This window comes from Neolamprologus brichardi, chromosome 14, assembly GCF_056152115.1.
Source record: "Neolamprologus brichardi isolate AB-2024 chromosome 14, ASM5615211v1, whole genome shotgun sequence".
Taxonomy (NCBI): Eukaryota; Metazoa; Chordata; class Actinopteri; order Cichliformes; family Cichlidae; genus Neolamprologus; species Neolamprologus brichardi.
The window spans coordinates 14,496,045-14,519,219 of NC_142117.1; the positions used below are offsets into that span (position 1 = coordinate 14,496,045).

Sequence of the window (23,175 nt, forward strand, 5' to 3'; positions counted from 1 at the left end):
TTAGTTAAACTATAACCATACAAGCATAAACATGCAGACACACCCATACAGACTCCGTGACTGTGCTAAATGAATGATTTTAACACCCAGATGAGGGGATTTTGGGTTTCACTTCTTCTCTCAAACAGTAGATGGTTTTCAGGCACACGTACACAGCAGAGACAGAGCCCTGCACACACACAACCATTCATGGAACAGTAAAGGGGGCTGAGCCTCCTTGTCCATGTGCAACACTTCCACATCCTGTGGATTGAAAAGCTGTTATCTCTCTTGAACGGGGCGCACTTTGCCCCAACCTCCAAAGAGAGCCAAGGTAAGATTACAGAGGCAGACAGTTTCAGTCAAAAACTAATAACAATACCTTACAGTGTATATTACAGTCTTTTGATTGTACTGCATGAATTATGATTTTGCTGAATAATGATATATAAACAGAAAAAACAATTTTACATTCAAAGATCTTTCTTGTTATGACTGCATACCTACAAGAAGCTGATGTTCAGTGGGAATTTTCTTCATTTTTTAACATTTTGTAGATTGTAGGCGCTTAAATTATATAATTATACTCACATTAATGTGGACAAAGAAAGACTGCATTAATGATTATGTTGGTTATATGAAGCTCTTTGCCAGTGGCATAAAAGCATAGTGTAAACTATACTGTGGTTCCATTGAACAGATGTCTTATGAGGTTTCTTTGATGCTGATTCTTTTTTTGTTGTTGTTACGATGCACATCACATACACAATTTTTATGCTAGTCTTAAACTTAATTACAGGTAGCTAACTGCCTCCTGGTCTGTCATTGAGTTTAATAAAAGTTCTATTTAAATATAATATTTTAAAGTGGCTGTACTCAGGGAACCTCAAAAGTGCAGCTGTAAAACAGTGTTAGTGTCAGGATTTCTGTGTGTTGGAATATTTAGTGAAACCTACTTTTAGGTATTCAGTGGAAGCCAAAAGTAGGAGTAGAGAGCCTAAAGAATTTGTACTTTAAACATACACTATGTTTGTGTATTTTTTTTCTCTGTGCCTTACATTGCATGTTTGCAGGTGCTTTTCAGTGTTTCTCTATGATGTGCAGCTGATTGCTAACACACAGGGGCATGCAGACATTTGGCTCTCTGTCTCTCTCTACGCCCTCACCTGCTCTTCACAGCACATTAAACAGGATAGCTATAAGCTTCTCACACACCCAAACAGACACATAGCCACACACACACACATCCAGATATTCACCTTGTTTTTGTCTACAAGAGTAGACTATACTGGAGTGAAGCCTAATTGCTTGAGCTGTATGTTGGGTGCCTTTGCAAAGAGTAGGCTAAGCCTGTTGGACATCTTTCCTTTCCAGATTCTCTTTTTCAGTCTCACTCCACTCTCCTTCTCGCTTATGGTTTTATTTTACTGAATTTAATACCTATCCGACCTTTGTTAGACTTTTTGCCAAAAATCCAAGGTTAATGGAAGGAAAATGCATGTGTGTGTTAAATATGTTTTTATTTATTTTTATTTTTTGCACGTCTGTGAGTGTGCCTCCTGCCAATGGGCATCATTAAGCAGCTAAAGGTTTTTGTACCTCTGAGACCTTGCCTGTAGTAAACTTGCTATCATTAACGAGTGTTAATGATGCTGCCCTTTGTAATCACTGTGTACGTATGAATATTTTGTTTTTGTGCATTTTTTTCTCTGTTAGATGGCGAAAAAACACTTCTCTAAGTTGGAGGTGATGTTAATGGTGATGTTTATGATTATGACTGTGATATCAATCGCATTCATAGTTCTGTTTGCCACGGGACAATCTGGTGTGAAAGAAGGTAGGTGGACCACAGAGAAATACACATCTAAGTTTTAAGCAACATAAAATCACTTCCTCCTTTACTTTTCTTTTGCTCACATGATTATCATTTCTAAACCAGAGAATAATCTGCACACTAATGTCAGTTTGTAAAATTACAAGGTTTACCCTTTATAATTGTGACTTAGTTGCATTGTTCTTTTCTCAGAAATTACAGATACATTTGTGCCAACATGTCCCAGCATGCCTCTGGGTGAGAGAGTAGATTGCTTCCCTGATTCTGGAGCATCACAGGTAAACTAATTTCCTAAAGTGTAAAGTGTGTGTATGGGGATTTTGTTTATTTATTAATTTATGAATAATTAAAAAAATAAATATTATTTACACAATTTGCTATTGTGACAAAAAGCACTTCTAATAGCAACAGTAATGACACTACAAATAATTATATTGGCAACAATACTCTTAACAGGAGAAATGTCAGGAACGTGGCTGTTGTTGGAGTCCACGGGATGAGAGTAATGTTCCCTGGTGTTTCTTCCCAACCAACTATGGATATACTGTGGAATCACAGGAGACACCAAATTCCTATGGTAAAACCTTAAACCCCCTCTGTATTCTTTAATTCAGAGTCATGTGCTCACTAACTGATAAAAATATGCACATAAATAGAAAGAAGTCTGTATGTGCTTGGACTCAGTAGAATATTCAAAAACAATCATGTTATGCCCAGCCTAAGATTTGTATGCGTTGGGAATTGAACCAACACATAAAAATGAAAGCATTCCTTTTTTTTCCGGCACTGATCTGCACTAGTGATGGGATTTCCGGCTCTTTTTAGAGATCCGGCTCTTTCGGTTCGGCTCACTAAAAAGAGCCGGCTCTTTTGGCTCCGAACCGGCTCTTCAGGTTGTTTTGTTGCTTTAATTAATTTATTATCAACAATAATATTAAATTATGCACAAAAGGAATTACTAACGTAAAAAAGTGTTTTTATTTATATATGTTTATATATAAATATATGCTGTGGCCCCTAGAGACAAAACACGTACAAACTCCAAAACACATTTCTAGCATGAACTGAACTTACAAAGCAGAGCTACTAGATCACTTAAATTACACAATTGAAAGCATGTGTGTATTGTTTGTGTATTTATACACAGGCACTCATATATATTCAAATAATTTAAAAACAATGTTCATTTACCTGTTACTACCACACGCCAAATCCGGTCGTTGGTACTTGCTGGCTTGTGTAGCCACTAGGTAACAAAAGCTCAACACTGCGCCTGCATTCTGGAGCACTTCTGTTGACTTTTGTACGTGTTTTGAGTTTTTATGTGCTTCTGAGTTTTTACGTGCTTCGGAGTTTGTACGTGTTTTTACATGTTTTGGAGTTTTTACGTGTTTTTACGTGTTTTGGAGTTTGTACGTGCTTCAGGGTTTGTACGTGCTTCAGAGTTCGTATGTGATTTGAAGTTTGTATGTGCTTTGTCTGTAGGGGCCACCGTAAATATACTTTTATTTATTCACTCCACAAAAAATGTAATAAATAAATCATATAATTCAAAAATCAACTATTCACATTTCAACTTTTAACTATTTAAATTTTCAGCTTTTTCCTTTTACAAATTTAAAGTGAAACAACACAAAACACTGCAAACCACAACACAATTAAATATAAATTAAAATATGAAAACAAAAATAACATGCATATTCTCTGTCATATGGGACCGCATGAATAAACTTTCTGAATCCTTTATCATCTGCAACTGAAAATAGTTGTGGATGATTACTATACCTTTCTAATGTGACATTGTTGTCCCTGGCTTTCTTTTTCTCCCTCCTGCTCTGTTCCTGTGCTACTGAGTGTAACTACCGCCCCTCCCCCCTCTGCCCAGCGTAAAGCACAAGGCTCGCATGCTGAGTGAAGCAGAAAAAAAGTGCGAGAGAGAGCTTGAGACAAAGAAAAAAAAACAAAAAAAACCCCACGTGACGGCTCGCGATAAGGAGCCGGCTCGCGTCGTTCACATCAAAGAGCCGGCTCTAAGAGCCATTTTGTTCGCGAACGACCCATCACTAATCTGCACTCTTGGTGGCGCTGTCACTTGGTGTTCGCTTGCTCTGCGGTAGAGTATCACTTCCTGTTCCTGCTCAAACACAGTGGTGTTTCTGAGTAGCTTATTTGCTTAGCAATTTAATTAACAACTTTTAAATACATTCTTTTTTCAGAGTATAATCTTCACGTGCTTCATCCGAAGCACACTTTCTGTGTACTCACTACCTAATTTATAGCCAGAGTATTCACTCACTGTCTCTGTACTGTTTCGCTAGCTTAGCTTAGCTCGTAGCCGACTCGTTAGCACCATGGCTACTTCACCTGTCCCTCCTGCACTTTCTTGCTCATTGTGTCAGATGTTTAGTTACTCCTCAGCCTCCTTTAGCAGTAATGATATCTGTAACAAATGTAGCTTATTTGCAGCTCTGGAGGCCAGGATTACTGAATTGGAGACTCGGCTTCGCACCCTTCATTCACCCGTAGCTAGCCAGGCCCCTGTAGCTGGTGCAGCCGAAGATAGCGTAGGCCCCGCTAGCTGTTCCCTGGCAGACCCCAAGCAGCTGGGGAAAGAAGGCGGCTGGGTGACGGTGAGGAGGAAGCATAGTCCTAAACAGAAGCCCCAGGTACACCACCAACCTGTTCATGTGTCTAACCGTTTTTCCCCACTCGTCGACACACCCACCGAGGATCAAACTCTGGTAATTGGTGATTCTGTTCTCAGACATGTGAAGTTAGAGACACCGGCAATCATAGTCAATTGTCTTCCAGGGGCCAGAGCAGGCGACATTGAAGGAAATTTAAAACTGCTGGCTAAGGGTTACGCCAATCGGAGGTCACTAAAATCAATATTGAATCAGTGTGCAACTTTGCCAAAAAATGTCGGACTCTGTAGTTTTCTCTGGTCCCCTCCCCAATCAGACCAGGGGTGACATGTTTAGCCGCATGTTCTCCTTAAATTGCTGGCTGTCTGAGTGGTGTCCCAGAAATGATGTGGGCTTCATAGATAATTGGCAAACCTTCTGGAGGAAACCTGGTCTTGTTAGGAGAGACGGCATCCATCCCACTTTGGATGGAGCAGCTCTCATTTCTAGAAATATGGACAAATTTATTAAACCCCCCAAAATATGACTATCCAGAGTTGGGACCTGGAAGCAGAGTTGCAGTCTTACACGCCTCTCTGCAGCTTCTCTCCTCCTGCTACCCCCCCCGCCCCAAAAAAAGAAAAAAAACCCATCTCCATAGAGACTGTGTCAGCTTCCAAAAAGACAAAAAACAAACTAAAAACCAGCAACAAACAACTTAAACATAAACAATTATAAAGAAAGAACAATACAGTATCCACATCTGAACCAAAGAGTAAAACAGTGAAATGTGGATTATTAAATATTAGGACTCTCTCCTCCAAGTCTCTGTTAGTACATGACTTAATAATTGATCAACAAATTGATTTACTCTGCCTTACAGAAACCTGGTTGCAGCAGGATGATTATGTTAGTTTAAATGAATCAACACCCCCGAGTCATTCTAACTACCAGAAGTCTCGAAGCACAGGTCGAGGGGGCGGTGTGGCAGCAATTTTTCACACCAGTCTATTAATTAATGAAAGACTAAGACAGACTTTTAATTCATTTGAAAGCCTGATGCTTAACATTGTCCACCCCAGCTGTGAAACTCAGAAACCAGTCTTACTTGTTATCATCTATCGTCCACCTGGGCCTTACACAGAGTTTCTGTCTGATTTCTCAGACTTTATATCTAATTTAGTTCTGAGCTCAGATAAAATAATTATTGTGGGTGATTTTAACATCCATGTTGATGCTAAAAATGACAGCCTCAACATGGCATTTAATATGTTGTTAGACTCAATTGGTTTCTCTCAAAATGTAAAAGAACCCACCCACCACTTTAATCACACTCTAGATCTTGTTTTAACATATGGCATAGAAACTGAACATTTAACAGTGTTTCCTGAAAACCCTCTCCTGTCTGATCATTTTCTGATAACATTTACATTTACAATAATTGATTACACAGCAGTGGAGAGTAGACTTTATCAAAGTAGATGTCTTTCTGAAAGCGCTGTAACTAAGTTTAAGAATATAATCCACCCACTGTTATCATCTTCAATGCCCTGTACCAACACAGAGCAGAGCAGCTATCTGAATGCTACCCCAACAGAGGTCGATTATCTTGTTAATAATTCCACTTCCTCACTACGTACGACTCTGGATACTTTAGCTCCAGTGAAAACTAAGGTCTCTAATCAGAAGTACCTGACTCCGTGGTATAATTCTCAAACACGTACCCTAAAGCAGATGACTCGTAATCTGGAGAGGAAATGGCGTGTCACAAAATTAGAGGATCATCATTTAGCCTGGAGAAATAGTTTGTTGCTTTATAAGAATGCCCTCCGCAAAGCCAGAACATCTTACTATTCATCACTGATTGAAGAAAATAAGAACAACCCCAGGTTTCTCTTCAGCACTGTAGCCAGGCTGACAAAAAGTCAGAGCTCTTTTGAGCCAACCATCCCTCTAAAGTTAACTAGTAATGACTTCATGAACTTCTTAACAAATAAAATTGTAATCATTAGAGAAAAAATTACCAATAATCATCCCACAGATGTAATATTATCTACAGCTACTCTTAGTACCATTGATGTTAAGTTAGACTCTTTTTCTCCAATTGATCTTTCTGAGTTAACTTCAATAATTACTTCCTCCAAACCATCAACGTGTCTTTTAGACCCCATTCCTACAAAACTGCTCAAAGAAGTCCTGCCATTAATTAATTCTTCGATCTTAAATATGATCAACCTATCTCTAATAATCGGCTATGTACCACAGGCCTTCAAGGTGGCTGCAGTTAAACCTTTACTCAAAAAGCCATCTCTAGACCCAGCAGTCTTAGCTAATTATAGGCCAATCTCCAACCTTCCTTTCATATCAAAAATCCTTGAAAGAGTAGTTGTCAAACAGCTAACAGATCATCTGCAGAGGAATGGTTTATTTGAAGAGTTTCAGTCAGGTTTCAGAGTTCATCACAGCACAGAAACAGCTTTAGTGACAAATGATCTTCTTATGGCCTCTTATGGCCTCTGACAGTGGACTCATCTCTGTGCTTGTCCTGCTAGACCTTAGTGCAGCATTCAATACTGTTGACCATAATATCCTATTAGAGCGATTAGAACATGCTGTAGGTATTACAGGTACTGCACTGCAGTGGTTTGTATCATATCTATCTAATAGACTCCAATTTGTGCATGTAAATGGAGAGTCCTCTTCACACATTGAGGTTAATTATGGAGTTCCACACGGTTCAGTGCTAGGACCAATTCTGTTTACATTATACATGCTTCCCTTAGGCAGCATCATTAGAAGACATAGCATACATTTTCACTGCTATGCAGATGACACCCAGCTCTATCTGTCCATGAAGCCAGATAACACACACCAATTAGTTAAACTGCAGGAATGTCTTAAAGACATAAAGACCTGGATGGCCGCTAACTTTCTGCTTCTTAATTCAGATAAAACTGAGGTTATTGTACTCGGCGCTGAAAAGCTTAGAAATATGGTATCTAACCAGATTCTTACTCTGGATGGCATTGCCTTGGCCTCCAGTAACACTGTGAGGAACCTTGGAGTCATTTTTGACCAGGATATGTCCTTCAACTCACATATTAAACAAATATGTAAGACTGCGTTCTTCCATTTGCGCAACATCTCTAAAATTAGAAATATCCTGTCTCAGAGTGAAGCTGAAAATCTAGTTCATGCATTTATTACTTCCAGGCTGGACTACTGCAATTCATTATTATCAGGATGTCCAAAAAACTCACTGAAAAGCCTTCAGCTAATCCAAAATGCTGCAGCAAGAGTACTGACAGGGACTAGAAAGAGAGAGCATATTTCTCCTGTTTTGGCTTCCCTTCATTGGCTTCCTGTTAAATCCAGAATTGAATTCAAAATCCTGCTCCTCACATACAAGGTCTTAAATAATCAGGCCCCATCTTATCTTAATGACCTTGTAGTACCATATCACCCTATTAGAGCACTTCGCTCTCGCTCTGCAGGCCTACTTGTTGTTCCTAGAGTATTTAAAAGTAGAATGGGAGGGAGAGCCTTCAGTTTTCAGGCCCCTCTTCTGTGGAACCAGCTTCCAGTTTGGATTCGGGAGACAGACACTATCTCTACTTTTAAGATTAGGCTTAAAACTTTCCTTTTTGCTAAAGCATATAGTTAGGGCTGGACCAGGTGACCCTGAATCCTCCCTTAGTTATGCTGCAATAGACGTAGGCTGCTGGGGGATTCCCATGATGCATTGAGTTTTTCCTTTCCAGACACCTTTCTCACTCACTATGCATTAATAGACTTCTCTGCATTGAATCATATCTGTTATCAACCTCTGTCTCTCTTCCACAACATGTCTTTTATCCTGTCTTCCTTCTCTCACCCCAACCGGTCGCAGCAGATGGCCGCCCCTCCCTGAGCCTGGTTCTGCCGGAGGTTTCTTCCTGTTAAAAGGGAGTTTTTCCTTCCCACTGTCGCCAAAGTGCTTGCTCATAGGGGGTCATATGATTGTTGGGTTTTTCTCTGTATCTATGAAGCGCCTTGAGGCGACTTTTGTTGTGATTTGGCGCTATATAAATAAAATTGAATTGAATTGAATTTTTATCCATATCTAATTTAAAATGTCATCAAACATTTTGACATCCATTTGGCAAAGGTATTGCTTAAGGATACTATGCAAATTAGTACAACAGAGCCAACTAAGTACTCTGTAACCTTTTATCATGGAGGTAAAAGAAGTTGGCAATACATATTGTTTAAATAAAGTCCAGTCTAAGTTCACTTGAGGATTTTAATGTGGTGCTACACCTGAATTGAACGACTGACCCTGACAAATGTTTGCTCACACAGTTTCTCTTTATAATAAAATATAACAAAACTGAATTGTTGTTTGTTTTCATTTTTAAACTTATGTTTCTTATGTAACTGATTTCTACATTATGTAAATATTTTGTATTATGTGGATGACATATTAAACTTCTTGCCATCTTACTGTCATCTGTTTATTTTTGCAGCTATAAAGGCAAAACTGACAAGAATGGAATCTCCATCTCTATTTGGTCAACACATAAAAGAACTGGCAATTGACGCAGAAATGCAGACAAAGAATCGACTCAGATTTAAGGTGAACATTGACACCATTCTGGCTTTATATTCTTGTACATGTTTGCAGAGCCAGATTTTACAGCAAAGTAAGAAATTATGAGATACACTATTCATTTCAGAAGCAGTTTAATCAAAGTATCTTTAATATAAAAGATCGTGGCTCAAGAGTTGGCAGTTCATCTTGTAATCGGAAGGTTGCCGGTTCGAGCCCCGGCTTGGACAGTCTCGGTTGTTGTGTCCTTGGGCAAGACACTTCACCCGTTGCCTACTGGTGGTGGTCAGAGGGCCCGGTGGCGCCAGTGTCCGGCAGCCTCACCTCTGTCAGTGCGCCCCAGGGCAGCTGTGGCTACAATGAAGTTTGCCATCACCAGTGTGTGAATGTGTGTGTGAATGGGTGGATGACTGAATGTAGTGTAAAGTGCTTTGGGGTCCTTAGGGACTAAGTAAAGTGCTATACAAATACAGGCCATTTACCATTTACCATAAAAGCTGTTGAGAAAGAAGAATAGAAATATACACATCTGAGTATAACTGAGACAGCGAGAGTTCTGTCTCACTGCCTAAAATGACTGTTTCCTTTCCCTCAGATTTATGATCCCAACAATAAGAGGTTTGAAGTCCCCCATGAGCACATCTTCAACCCTACACCATCCAGTCCCATCAACAACACACTGCAGATCACACAGAAACCCTTTGGCCTTACTGTACGCAGAGAGGAGAACCAAAATGTTGTGTAAGTACTCATTGTGTGTATATACCATGTATATTTGCTGTTTCAGATTGGATATACAAAAGATATCAGACTATGCAAACTGTGTGTATTCATTAAAAAACACGATTTACATAGAGGTAATTGTTATTATAATTTCTTATGTACTTTATACATTTTTATATACTATGGTTGCGCTAGTAAAGAGGGATAAGGGCATTTCTGAGTTAAAGCATGTATAGTAGCAGGGGATTGCGTAGTGTGGAGGAGATTTTTCATAATAATGCTAAGATGCCATGGTACTGAAATTTTAATATAAGATAAATTGAGTTATTAAATATTTATTTAGAATTACAATTATTACTTATCAGAACTGTCCCCTTAGAGATTTGACACTGGAAATTCGGAACCACAGGTTATGTGTATCACTTGAAGCAGATGTGTAAGAAAGCCACAAAGTTGGTCTCAGCAGCACACCAACTCACTGTCATGCAAAACTGGCAGGTGACACCATTCTATGTTACAAGACAGTTTCTCAAACAATAAGTCATTATTTTCGTGTTGATTCAGTGCATGCTTTGTTGGCCCTGTGTGACATTGCAGTGACAAACTCCTCCACAGAACACACAAACACAGATAAATAGAGCAAAACAACAATTGCATACATTAGTGCTAATGGTGTTTTGTACATCATTATTGGCTTTTATGGTGCATGACAAATTTCCCTACTAGGTAAATGTGGATTTATTTACAGGAAAAGTGAAAGCCAAAGCAACATTTGAAAATGTTTAATTTATAGTAGGGGTGCAAATTGTGTGGATGTCATCGATATAGGTATCACTGCGGCTTATCAGTCTTCCTGGATGTAACGATAAGGAAATTTACAACCAGGCGCCAGTCAATGCGCTCTTTGTGCAGTTGTTTGATAAAAAACTAATTATTATTATCATTGGTGGGGAAAGGTTAAAAGGAGGTTTTTATCATTTCATTCAATGTAGGAAAATATATTTATTTTTGATGAATTCCATTGGTATAAAAAATAGCTTGTAGACAGAGGTCCACAGTTATTTCATGAAAAAAATAGGAGGTCCATTTTTTTCTGATTCAAACTCTTTACAGTGTACGGGGATTTCTTTGGTTGATTGCAAATGTTCAATACTTAGAATAATCTCCGTTCTCTAAAATACTGATAATGATAGTTTACACTCCTGTAGTTGATCTTTGCTCTTGGCAGAAAGTGGTGAAACAAAAGTTACACTGCCAATAGAGAATTCATATTGCTCAGACATGCCAACACATTTCAAAATGACAAAACATGTACAACAGTCATTTTATCTAATCCTTTGCTTTTAGTGTTTTGTCTTTTATTGGCTTTCTTTCATTGTTGAGTTATGGTTCTATAAGAAAAAAAAGAGTCAGTTAATTATTTTCTTCAACACTCTTTACTTACAAAAAAGAAATAATGAAAGACAATTAAAGTTAAAGTCACAGTTACATAAAATGAAAGCTGTTGGTTTGACCTGCTTATAAAAATTGCATTTATCTTTCTCAACACTGCACACAACTTTTAGTCACAAGCCTTTAAAAGGATTTTCAAGATAAATTTTAAAATAAGCAGATGAAGATTATTTGTGATTTAGCAACCAAACTGATCCTTTTTGGCACTGTGGGTGAAGCATAGCTACAGAGACTACCATTGTGGGATTTTTAAGCACATGGAATGTTTACCAAGATCTAAATTGTTATAATGTAATTATAGTTTGATAAGAACATGAGAATAAGCAGGCCATGAACTGTAAAAAGTCCATAAAATACAGTGATAACAATATTTACATATTTACTTTTAAATCATAAAAATTGCAGCAGGTTACCACAGGTATTTATTATGGCATTAAATTCCACCCAGATCTGTTATTTATTTACTATATAGATAAATGGACAATGTTGCTCATAATCATTCTATTAAGCCTGTGTGCCTGTCATGTGAAAATGATCTTTTTGAACAGAATTAGGGTTAAGATGTTAAATGAAGATGTTAAAGGAAAATACTATCATATATTTACTGCATTTAAAACCTTTACTTGTAATATCTGACAGCTGCAGGCTCGGTCTTTCAGTAACCAGTGTATGTCTTGTTTTGAAGACTACAGAAATGCTACCCAAAGGGCTTATTAGAGCTCAATGGGATGGCCTGTCTACTCGCTGTTTTTTTTTTTCTGCAACTCAATTTGTCAAAATGTCTCTGCTCCAGAAGCTCCAGAAGCTAGACGAGGCTAGACTCTGTGTGGGCAGGACTGGGGAGAGGGTTGGTAAAATTTTAGTTAATGGTTGTCTTGATACAACACATTTTATTTCGCCTGTTTTTGGTTGTGTAGTGAAGGTGTTGTGTGGCCCTTGAGTGGTTAGCTTGTGTTTTGCGGGCCGTTTTGAGTTTCATGGCCACTTTTGATATTGCTGGATTTATGGCAAAGCCGTCGCTTGCCCTGCTGGATGTTTGTAGGAAGAGGGATCTGCATGAGGTGGCAGCATATTACGGGATCAGTGTCTCCACTGGTCTACGCAAAGCGGAGCTGAAGGCCGCTCTGGTGTCTGGGCTGTTGGAGAAGGGGGTGGTTGTAATGCAAGAACCCCCGAGCACACCCAGTCCGGCTGGACCAAGTACAGCGCCTCATGTTCCAAGCCAGGTCATAGAACCGCCAGTGTCTGCACCTGTGGGCCAATGACACTCCCCCATTTTGATCCGCACTCCACCCAGTCATCGGAGGGTTCTAAGCAGGATGCTAGGCTCAAAGTCCGTCTGGCTCGTCTCCAACTGGAAAAGGAGGAGCGTGAGAGAGAGTTCCAGCTGAAAAAGGAGTTAGAGCTTAGGCGTTTGGAGGCGGAGCTGGCTAGTGCTAGGGAGGTCGAGCTGAAGAAGGTGGAGGTGGAGACTAAAGTCAAGCTGCGACAGCTGGAACTCCAGCAGGCCTCCTCCCCATCTGTGGCAGCCTCGCTGTCACAGACAGAGGTACAGTTTGATGTAGGCAGGAATAGTCATCTGGTCCCTGTGTTTCGTGACACTGAGGTGGAGGTTTACTTTGAATCATTTGAACGGATAGTGACAGCCTTGCTTTGGCCGCGGGATGTGTGGGCCATCCTGCTGCAGTGAAAGCTGGTGGGCAAGGCACAGGAAGTTTGTTCCTCGTTGTCCGCTGAGTGCAGTTTGGATTATGACAAACTGAAAAGTGCTATCCTGTTAGCCTACGAACTAGTCCCCGAGGCTTATAGGCAGCGATTTCGGGGGTTGAAAAAGGTGCAGCGTCAATCCTTCCTGGATTTTGCGAGGGAAAAGAGTGTCCTCTTTGACCGATGGTGACCTAGTTTCGGTACGGGAGTTAATTCTCATTAAGGAATTTAAAAACTGCATCTCCGAGCGGATGGCAGTACATCTGAGCGAACAGAAGGTCTCCACGTTGCAGCAGGCCGCGACACTGGCTGACGAGTTTGCACTCGTCCATAAAGCCAGTGTCGCTAAGCATGAGCGACGCGACACCCTAGCGAAGGCTAGCGGTGCTAGTGGTGAGCAAGACACAAGGGGAGAGGTACCTGTGCCTCGTCCCAGGTCAGACCAGAAATGTTTTTACTGTTTTAAATCTGGCCATTTAATAGCGGACTGCGAGGCCTACAGGCGAAGACAGCCAGCCTCAACACCAAGTAAGCCAATAGGGATGGGGCTGGTTAAAATCACTTCTCCTGTTAACAGACCCCTTAGCACTGAGACTCCTAATGAATGTTTTAAACCCTTCATTTTTAAAGGAGCGGTGTCGCTCTCTGGTGAGCCTGAAGATGAGCGTACTGTGACCATCTTACATGACACAGGTGGCTCACAGTCCCTCATACTGGCCAGTGCACTTGCCTTTGATGAAAAGACTGCCAGTGGCACTGACGTTATTGTGAAGTGGTAAGTGGTTGACTAGTCAGAGTCAGTGGTTGGCTCTATTTTGGAAAAGGATGTGATGCCCTCCGAGGAGGAGGCGGGTCCTGATGCCAAGGAACTGGCTCAAGAGGTAGCTGAGCCTGCTCCTGAACCTGCAGCTCCCCCTCTCCTCATGCAGGAGGCCCTTATGATTGCTCAGAAAGAGGACCCGTCATTAGCCAAATGTTTTGCCACCGTAGATGAGAGTGATAGTCCGACAGGAGACAGGAAGCAGACGTTTTTGGTTTGTGATGGATTGTTAATCCGCAGGTGGACCTCAAAGCCAGGGGAGGACTGGAGTGTAGTCCAACAGATAGTGGTCCCGGCTAGTTTGTGTCAGCATGTGCTACAATTAGCCCATGGTCATTCATGGTCAGGACATTTGGGGATAAATAAAACGTATGACCATATTCTGCAGCCCTTCTTCTGGCCGGCAATGAAGGCAGATGTTGCAAGGTATTGTAATACCTGTCACTGGGTTTCGGGCAGGTTTGCCCGGTAGAGGCAAAAGTCGAGGCTGTCCTCAGCTACCCGGCCCCAGCAACTAGGCAGGAGCTAAAGCGGTTCCTGGGCATGAGTGGATACTATTGCTGTTTTTGTAAGAACTTTGCGGTAGTTGTGGCCCCTTTGACAAAGCTATGTAGCCCCAAAATCCCTTATGAGTGGTCAGGGGAATGCCAGCATGCATTTGAGTCTGCAAAATCTCTCCTTTGCAGCGCCCCGGTTCTGGCAGCCCCCAACTTCTCTCAGCTTTTCAAACTGGAAGTTGACGCCAGTGCCACCGGAGCTGGTGTGGTGCTGTTACAGGATGACACAGAGGGTGTGTGTCACCCAGTCTGCTACTATTCTGTAAAGTTCAAGCGCCATCAGCTAAACTATTCCACCATAGAAAAAGACGCTCTAGCGCTGCTGATGGCCTTGCAGCACTTCACTGTGTATGTGGGCTCTAGCCCCTTTCCAGTAACGGTGTATACAGATCACAATCCCCTTACATTCCTCCAACGTATGTACAACCACAACCAGCGACTAATGCGCTGGGCATTGCTGGTGCAGGATTATGATTTGGTTATCCAACACAAGAAAAGGACTGAGAATCTGGTGGCTGATGCACTCTCGCGCAGCGCATAGTGATGCGTTTGCTCTGTGTTTTGTATAGTGTGAATGTAATGGGGGGGGGGGGGGGGGGGGGCATGGTGTTGTCCTCTCCTCCTCCTTCTTTCTTGCCCCTCCCCTTATCTCTCTCTGCCCCTGCCTTCTCCTTTAGAGCACACCTGCTGCTCATCTGCCCTCGTTTACCACCAATTACCCTCCAGAGGTGATATAGGCTGGAGGAGAGCAGTGAGTCTGGTCCAGGTGTGGAAAAGGCCTGCTGTGTGTGTGTGTGTGTGTGTGTGTGTGTGTGTGTGTGTGTGTGTGTGTGAGTGTGTGTGTGTGAGAGAGAGAGTGTGAGTGAGAGAGAGAGAGAGAGAGAGAGAGAGAGAGAGAGAGAGTGTGTGAGAGAGTGTGTGAGAGAGTGTGTGAGAGAGTGTGTGTGACCAGCCCCACCGTGCGTGGCTTTTTGTGAGTAACTCAACTGGGCAGTGGTTTTGCTTAAATGACGGCCTCCATTTCTTGGTTTGGCCTGTCTGGTTATTGGTAAAAGCAGCGTTGCTGTCTTTTTCTATTGAAGCCTTATAGTTGTTTTCTTAGTTGAAGCGGTCACCATCTCTTTGGGTTGGCCTGTCTGATTTGTCATTAAAGCAGCATTGCTGTCTCTTTCTGTTGTTACTGCTTATATGATTATTGGGTTAATTAATTATAATAAAGATTTATTTTGTGTTAAACACCTCTGCCTGGCATCCTTCCTCATTTCAACCCGGATCCAACTGTTACTGTCCCCCTCCCTCTTCGCCTAGCTTTCATGTGGGGACGTAACAGTCTCTGTCTCATTCCCACTCTCTTCTTGCTCCATCTCATGCTCATTTTCTTTATTTTTGTGTCTCACACATATTCGCTCTTATCTGCTCTCAGTGTGTCTCTTCACTTCCTACTTAACTTCACTTTTTTTCTGGTTTGACATTCAGGTTTGACACTAGAATGGCTCCAATTGTGTTTGAAGACCAGTACATACAGCTGTCTGCTAAGCTCCCATCGCATAATATTTATGGCCTGGGGGAGCATGTCCATAGGCAATATCGCCATGACACAAACTGGAGAACCTGGCCAATTTTCACAAGAGATGCTTTTCCTAATGGGGTAAAGACACCGAGCACACACACACACACACACACACACGCACACACACACACACACACACACACACACACACACACACACGCACACACACACACACACACACAAACACACACACAAACACAAAGAGACATATGTGCTTAAAATAAGGCCTGCTCAAATCAGGCCTGCTTAGTTGTGCGTGTGTGGCATGTTTACATGTGTGTCTTACATGTGCATTTGCCTTTGCAAAAGGCTTATAATTGAATGCCTTGTAAGCTGATTATGCCGTGTAGGCACCCCCTCAGTTTCAGTAAGTCTCCCACATGGTGGTCTCACAAGACACCAATGCCCTATATTCATTTGTCTCCTCCTTTCTTCTCTACAGGGAACACATAACCTCTATGGACACTATCCCTTTTTCCTCTGTCTGGAAGATAATAGTGGGAAGTCATTTGGGGTCTTTCTCCTGAACAGCAATGCTATGGGTAAAGTTACGCTAACACAAATGCAAGAACACTTGTTGGTACTTGGATAAAAGCAAATACACATGGGTTTGAGCATGCAAACAAATGCACGCATACACATAAAAAAACATTTGAGCAGCACTGTGTTTAAAAACTACAGAATGTATGTGCACAAGCACTCTCATACATACTGCCAAAAAAGTACAAACATACCGTATGTTTACACTGATACATGTAACATCGGGACAAGAAAATCATCTCTAAATGGTTCAAGGGCATATGAACCACCAGTTAATCCTCATCCCCCAACACAAAAGGAGCTACTGTTGCATCAATCAAAGAATTGTGCTGACAAATCAAAGAGAATATTTCATGACTGTTTTATTCTGAGAAGGAGATGACTGAAAGCATTAGTGATTCCCACTGACATGTTTCTGTCGCTTATGCTTACAGTTGCTTCATGTAAGTTTTTTTTTTTAATATATTGATTTCCATAGGAATTGACTGATACGTCTTCCTTATACAATTGTGTTTAGGTCTAAAGTAATAATTCTCTGAAGAATTAAAACAACAAAAAAGTTGTTTTATCAAAACAGAGGACCGGTCGTACACAATGGTTTACAATCAATTTGGGGTTGTAATTTATTTTTAAACATAATACTGATACGTTTTGTCTCTTTGTTTTCACCAGATGTGACACTGCAGCCCGCCCCAGCTGTGACCTACAGGACAATTGGAGGGGTGCTTGACTTCTACATTTTCTTTGGTGACACACCAGAACAAGTGGTGCATGAATTCCTCAAGGTGACTTTCTAAATTCAGAAATATGTCTGGCAGGTTTTCTGGTTAATACTGTTGGGTGAGGTGGGTTTTGTGTTGCCTTGACGTGGTAATTGCATTAAAAGTATTTCCAATCGTGCTATTCAGCTCATTGGCAAGCCTGTCATTCCTGCCTACTGGTCACTGGGATTCCAGCTTTCTCGGTGGAACTATGGCAACCTCAGTATAGTCAAGGAAACAGTGGAGAGGAACCGTGCTGTGGATCTTCCATATGTAAGATTCTGTCTGCTTGGTTTTTATTCCTTATTTGTCTTTCATAACATGCATATTTTAGAAAAAACATTTTCTTCAGACTATCTAAAATTGCTGTCAGAGCTACTGCCGCCCCCATAAACATCTGTGATTTTGTCCTTATAATATTTTGATAAAATGTTGACTTTGCTTACATATTTTACCTCCATTATATCACAATATCATGCATTGTATGTAATAAATGTAGGGTCCATTTACATACCACTGTTACTGACCATGTGGTCATGATGAACATTCTAGAAATGGAAAACATGTGACTTGGTGTCACTAACATCACCTGGCCTTTTACTTCTTCCTAGTTCTTTGTTTCTTCTTAGAAAACATGCATTTTAAAACTCAAGAGTGTGAAATGTAGTGGCAATGCGTGGTTTTTATAGAGAGGGATTCCTTTGACTACTACCACAATTGTAAAGCTTTCAGAGGTCGGGGAATGTGGGGAATCAATACTTCACCTTGTGCACCCCTTGTTAAATTTGAAGCACTCATGCACCACTGTGTGGTTCCGGAGGCAAGAGCCTTAACCACTACACTATCTGTGGAGACGTGATACGAAGGTGGAAACAGGAATTCGGCAGACAGACAGAATGATAGGGATGGCCTTTAGCTTACACAGGGTAATCCAGCTTTCTGTCAAATAATGGCGAGTCTGCTGGGCTATATAGGTTCAATCCGGGGATCACTATTTTTCATACGTCACTGAATGTTAGTGGTGATCAAAGATCAATCGATCAACTTCCTTTCATTATCTCATTCACGCTGAACTGAATGCTAAAACGACTCCAGTGCCTATTCCTTTCTGAGACATTTGGTAAATATCAATTCTAGTTGACATTTTCTTTGGAATGAGCCCTACTGCTTATCTTTGTCGAGCCATGAGAGGTAACTGCTAAGAGTCTTTTCGATACCGAGTCTTTTGCAATGCTGTACATTTTTGTCTTTAATTACTAAGGTAGACTCCTATCCATGTTCTTTATGTGTCCCAATAAAACATTTTAACTCTATCACAACTCAGCAGTGATGGCAACAGTCGAGGATGTCATTTGAACTCTGTTTTATCTGACGTTCAAATGCAAACAAATTTCCAACCCATCTCAATATTTCACTCTTATAATCTCCAATCTCTTTTTTCATATCCAAAGACATTAGGATGCAGCTGCTTTCTCTCCGGCTGTACTCAGGGACATGTTTGATAACCATTAGATAGACCACAGAGGGTATTATCACATTCTCCCTAATATGTCTGGAGCTGATTACCATTAGAGGAAGGATCTGGCAGAGCCTTCCAAACCATCTGCTCCATCGATATGAAGTAGATTTTGGCAGGCAACAGACAGAGAGCAAGCATAAAGTCACACCCTGGCAAAAAAGGACGACTGTGTTAACATTGCTATTGTCGTCCCAAGGTTTAGCAGCACATTACCAAAGTTGTTTGCACTCACATTAGGTCTCCAAAAGTCCATCGGAGGTCTTTCTGTTAGTAAGACTCTATGCAAATGTTCAATATTTCTTTTGCTAGCTATGTTAAGATGAAAATATACAGTGTGAAAGACACATTTAAGTAATGCTGAAAATGATGATTCTTTTTAGCAGATGTGCCAAAATTAAGCACAAAAAGAAATGAGTGGGTACATTTAGGAGGCATTATGAGAAATTGGAATCTATTACACTGCAATCCAAGATGCAAATTTAATTTTAATAAATAGAAGCCATGCCAAAAGTTTTGTATTTCAAAAGAAGCTTTGAATATCTAATGCCCATTTCTAAAACTCATTTGAAATTAACTCACAAGGGTTAATGCATATAGAAAAGCTTTTTTTGAAACACAAAGATTTTGGCTATGCTAGCCTATATAATTTCTGAAGTAAAAAATGCATGCACATCACATACCAATGCAGCATTTTTCTTTACCCTATGCAGGACATTCAATATACTGACATAGATTACATGGAAGATAAAAAGGATTTCACCTATGACAAGGTGAGGTTTGCAGAACTTCCACAGTTTGCTGAATACCTCCATGAGAAGGGGCAGAAATATATCCTCATCCTGGTAAGAAATACTTTGCTGTTCACAAAATAATTTGTGTAATGGACATGTTAACAAATATTACTACATGAACTTATTCTTGTATTACAAGCAATTTTGTGATGTGAGTTCTGTATATAATGTGTGATGATACAATAATACAGTACACAATCTTTGTAACATCAGATACAACAAATAACAATTCAAACTCATGCCAATGGTGCTGTGTAATTTTTATGTATTTACTGATTTGTTTTCAACTTATATTATTATGACAGGATCCAGCAATAGCCACCAGTAAGAGGGTTGGGGATGCTCCGTACGAGTCCTATGACCGTGGAACTGCAAAAAATGCTTGGGTCACTGAATCAGATGGAGTGACTCCTCTAATAGGAGAGGTGAGCCACATTTGTGCACAAACCTAATTTAAATAATTACATGCACACAACAAACAAGAGGAAACTCACTTAAAAAGAAAATTACTTAATTAACTTTGAAACTTCAACTGTGCTTTCAATCAAAATTAAACACAGGAATGAATGGGAACTATTTTCAAACAGTTTAGAGTCCGCTACTTTTAAGGCTTATGAAATTAGAGGTTATTAGCATATTCTTTCAGTTATCAAATTTGGCTTTTTAAGCTAAAGCCTTTCAAACCTTTCAGCTGCTTAACCCAAAACATAAAAAAGCACAACAGATTTTGATTAAATCAGACAGTCAAACAGTTTGGCTGGCATCCAAATGACTCATCATAGTCTGTTATTTATTTAACCTTGGGGGACTCATAAAGGGTTAACTAACAATAAAGTTAACAAAACTATGTGAACTATAACTATATAAACTTTTATTTTACTATATAAACTTTTATGAACAATTTAAAACAGTTGTAAAAATTAAAGGACTTTATGCAGCCATGTGAAAAACTAAATATAAGCACCGGTAGATATACCAGTAGGATTGTGTGTGGTATGGTTCCCACTATATAGATTCAGTCTGGTTTAATTCCTGTAAGGCACGCAATGATGCAAAATAATCGATACCTCCCCAAGAGGTTATGAATCTTTTTTGAAAATGTAAGCAGTACAAATATCTTTACTTCATCTATAGTTTGTAGCTCTGTTGACTAGTAGCTCCTTCCTGCTACTTATCCTCTTAATTTCTATTGAAGCAATAATAGCACGCATAGCTCTTTACAGGACTGCATATATTACTGACACAATCTGATATTTGATGCAAGGTCACAGCTTTGTTCTCGTGGAAAATAATTTTCCATAGAACAATCATAGAACATAAATATATTCATTGAGAGATCCTTTTCCCCCGCTGAGAACATTTTTTAAAAACGAGAGTGGAAGTGCGGAGTAAAATGTCTTGCTCAGTACTTTCTTTAGTGTTGCTTTTGATTATGCACATAGCGAGACCCTGCCCCACTGTTAATAGTTTTTTCATCCTGTTTATAACAGGTCAAACATATGCATTGATTCTGCATTAGTGCTTAATCTTAAAAAGTTCTGCATCACCACATCACACATTAGCCATGGGTCTGTGCGTGTGTGTGTGTAGGCCTGTGTGTGAATGTGTAATGGCGAGAAAGACAGAGAAAGGTAGAAAGAAAAGACCCATAGTCCCTGCGTTCATTTATGTGCATCCAGCTGTGTGGGTTAAAAAAACTTTTTTGTAATTTGTGGTTTGTTTCTGCACACAAGTGTGGCCATACTTGTGCAGTTTATTTACATATGCAGTTCTATGTATTCTCATTGTGAACATTCAAGTGTCTCTGCCAACAACCTCTGCTGTTGCTGCCTCTGTAATCAGGTAGGCACTGAAACAGACCTGCTATATATTCTGCTTTTAAAATAGATAATAATTGCTGAGAAATATGTAGATAAAAGCTTTTCCTGGTGGCACCAATGTTGGAGTGCCTGTGTAAAATCATAGCAGGACCTCATTCAAACAATTGGACATTTCTGTTCATACCACAAAAGTAAAGATAGATGAGAGTTAAAATAAAGGGCAGTGGGGAGAGCTAAAAGAAACCTATGTGGATTTAAAGGAAGGTTTAACTGTTGACAGAAACATGCACAGAGAAAGGGGTATGTGCAGACAGACAGAGAAACACAAATAATGGATTAGATGAAAATGTAAAGGGAAACAGACTGGCTGTCTTACTGTGGCATGGTGACAGAGACATGCACAGGAAGCAAAGAGACAGAAGAGACAAAATAGATAGGTTATCAGATACAGACAAAAAAGGAGGGGGTAGATGATATGCGAGGTAGAAAGAGACTTTGGAAAGAAGGTAGGCAGAGGGACTGAAAGGGGTAGAAGAGAAGAGAGACAGGTGGATAACAACTTCGAGAGACAGACTGACAGACAAAAGACCATAAAAACTGTGAAAGAAACAGTGAGATATGCAGCTACAAATGACAGCACTTTACTTATCCTGTTGTCAGTATTAGTACGCAGCTGGAGATGACAAAATCTGGTCTTGAAGGAAGGAAGGGCTCAAAAAAAGATGCAAGGGAAAGCATCTGCAAGGGACTATCAATAAGCTTTGACCTTGGATTTCTGACCATCTGCCAAAAACATCTGCCTATAAATCTTTGTGTTTGTGTGTGTGTGTGTGTGTGTGTGTGTGTGTGTGTGTGTGTGTGTGTGTGTGTGTGTGTGTGTGTGTGTGTGTGTGTGTGTGTGTGGGTGTGTCTGTGTGCGTGTCTGCAAGCACATGAGCGTACATAAGTATGATTCATGTCTTTGCTGAAAACTAGGTTGTAAAGTTATTGCCCATGGAAGTAAAGGTAAAAGATAGCTAGAGTGGAGCAACCTTGAGATTTAATATCTAGTGTGCTCTTCAAGAGTGTTCACATACAGAAATAAAGCCACATACACATACACAAACATACACACACAAACGCACAAAAACTCTGCCTTTCTCAGTGGATTAATCATTTTTCTCAATACATGTCATTAAGGACGACTTCTAACACACAGTCACGTCTGGAGATTTCTATTGCATTATCGATTTCTCCTCTCCTTTCTACTCTTCCTTAACTCATTTGTCTCTTTATCTCTTTTCTCCTTAGCCATCTCTCTCTTTCATCAATCCCTCTTCTCCTGTATTTCGTCTGTCCTCTATTTTCTGGCATTGCCACTTCCCTAAACTGGTCCTGCAACATCTACATAGGAACATTTATATTTTTCTTGCAGAGCTCATAATTTTGACTGATCGTGCCCTGTTATGTTGATTGGTGATGTTGTGTTATGTTGATATAGATTATTTTGCAGACTAAATTGCTGCTTTGTTTCAGCCATGTTTCACATCCATATATGTTAAGTGCATAAAAAATGAGCACATAAATAAAAAAAAATTGTACTTACACCTACACAGAACTGACACAAAACTGTGAGTGATACTAATGTAGACTAGTCAAGGGTTTTTTTTTCTCACATTCTCTCCCTCAAAGGTGTGGCCAGGAGAGGCTGTATTTCCAGATTACACCAGCCAAGCCTGCATAGATTGGTGGGTGGATGAGTATGAGCGATTCTACAGGGAGGTCAAACATGATGCACTGTGGATTGTAAGTCAGTTTTGAATACAGAAAACAGAGGTATGAATAGTTGTGTCCTGACCGAAAATTGTCAAAATGGCCAAGGGCCAAGAAAGAGCATTAATAACAAGAATT

General features: G+C 40.3%; 1 protein-coding gene across 1 annotated transcript in view; it reads left to right on the forward strand.

The window, feature by feature from the left end:
• Nucleotides 1–298: 298 nt before the first annotated feature.
• si (sucrase-isomaltase) overlaps nt 299–23,175 on the forward strand; it is a 63,058-nt gene continuing 40,181 nt past the window's right edge. Inside the window, exons 1-13 of the mRNA XM_087851497.1 lie at nt 299–313; nt 1,696–1,816; nt 2,006–2,091; nt 2,270–2,390; nt 8,943–9,052; nt 9,621–9,766; nt 15,761–15,932; nt 16,297–16,396; nt 17,067–17,179; nt 17,303–17,428; nt 19,385–19,516; nt 19,771–19,890; nt 22,957–23,070. Coding sequence (XP_087707623.1) covers nt 1,696–1,816; nt 2,006–2,091; nt 2,270–2,390; nt 8,943–9,052; nt 9,621–9,766; nt 15,761–15,932; nt 16,297–16,396; nt 17,067–17,179; nt 17,303–17,428; nt 19,385–19,516; nt 19,771–19,890; nt 22,957–23,070 — 1,461 coding nt within the window. The 5' untranslated portion in view covers nt 299–313. The remainder of the gene's footprint in view (nt 314–1,695; nt 1,817–2,005; nt 2,092–2,269; nt 2,391–8,942; nt 9,053–9,620; nt 9,767–15,760; nt 15,933–16,296; nt 16,397–17,066; nt 17,180–17,302; nt 17,429–19,384; nt 19,517–19,770; nt 19,891–22,956; nt 23,071–23,175) is intronic.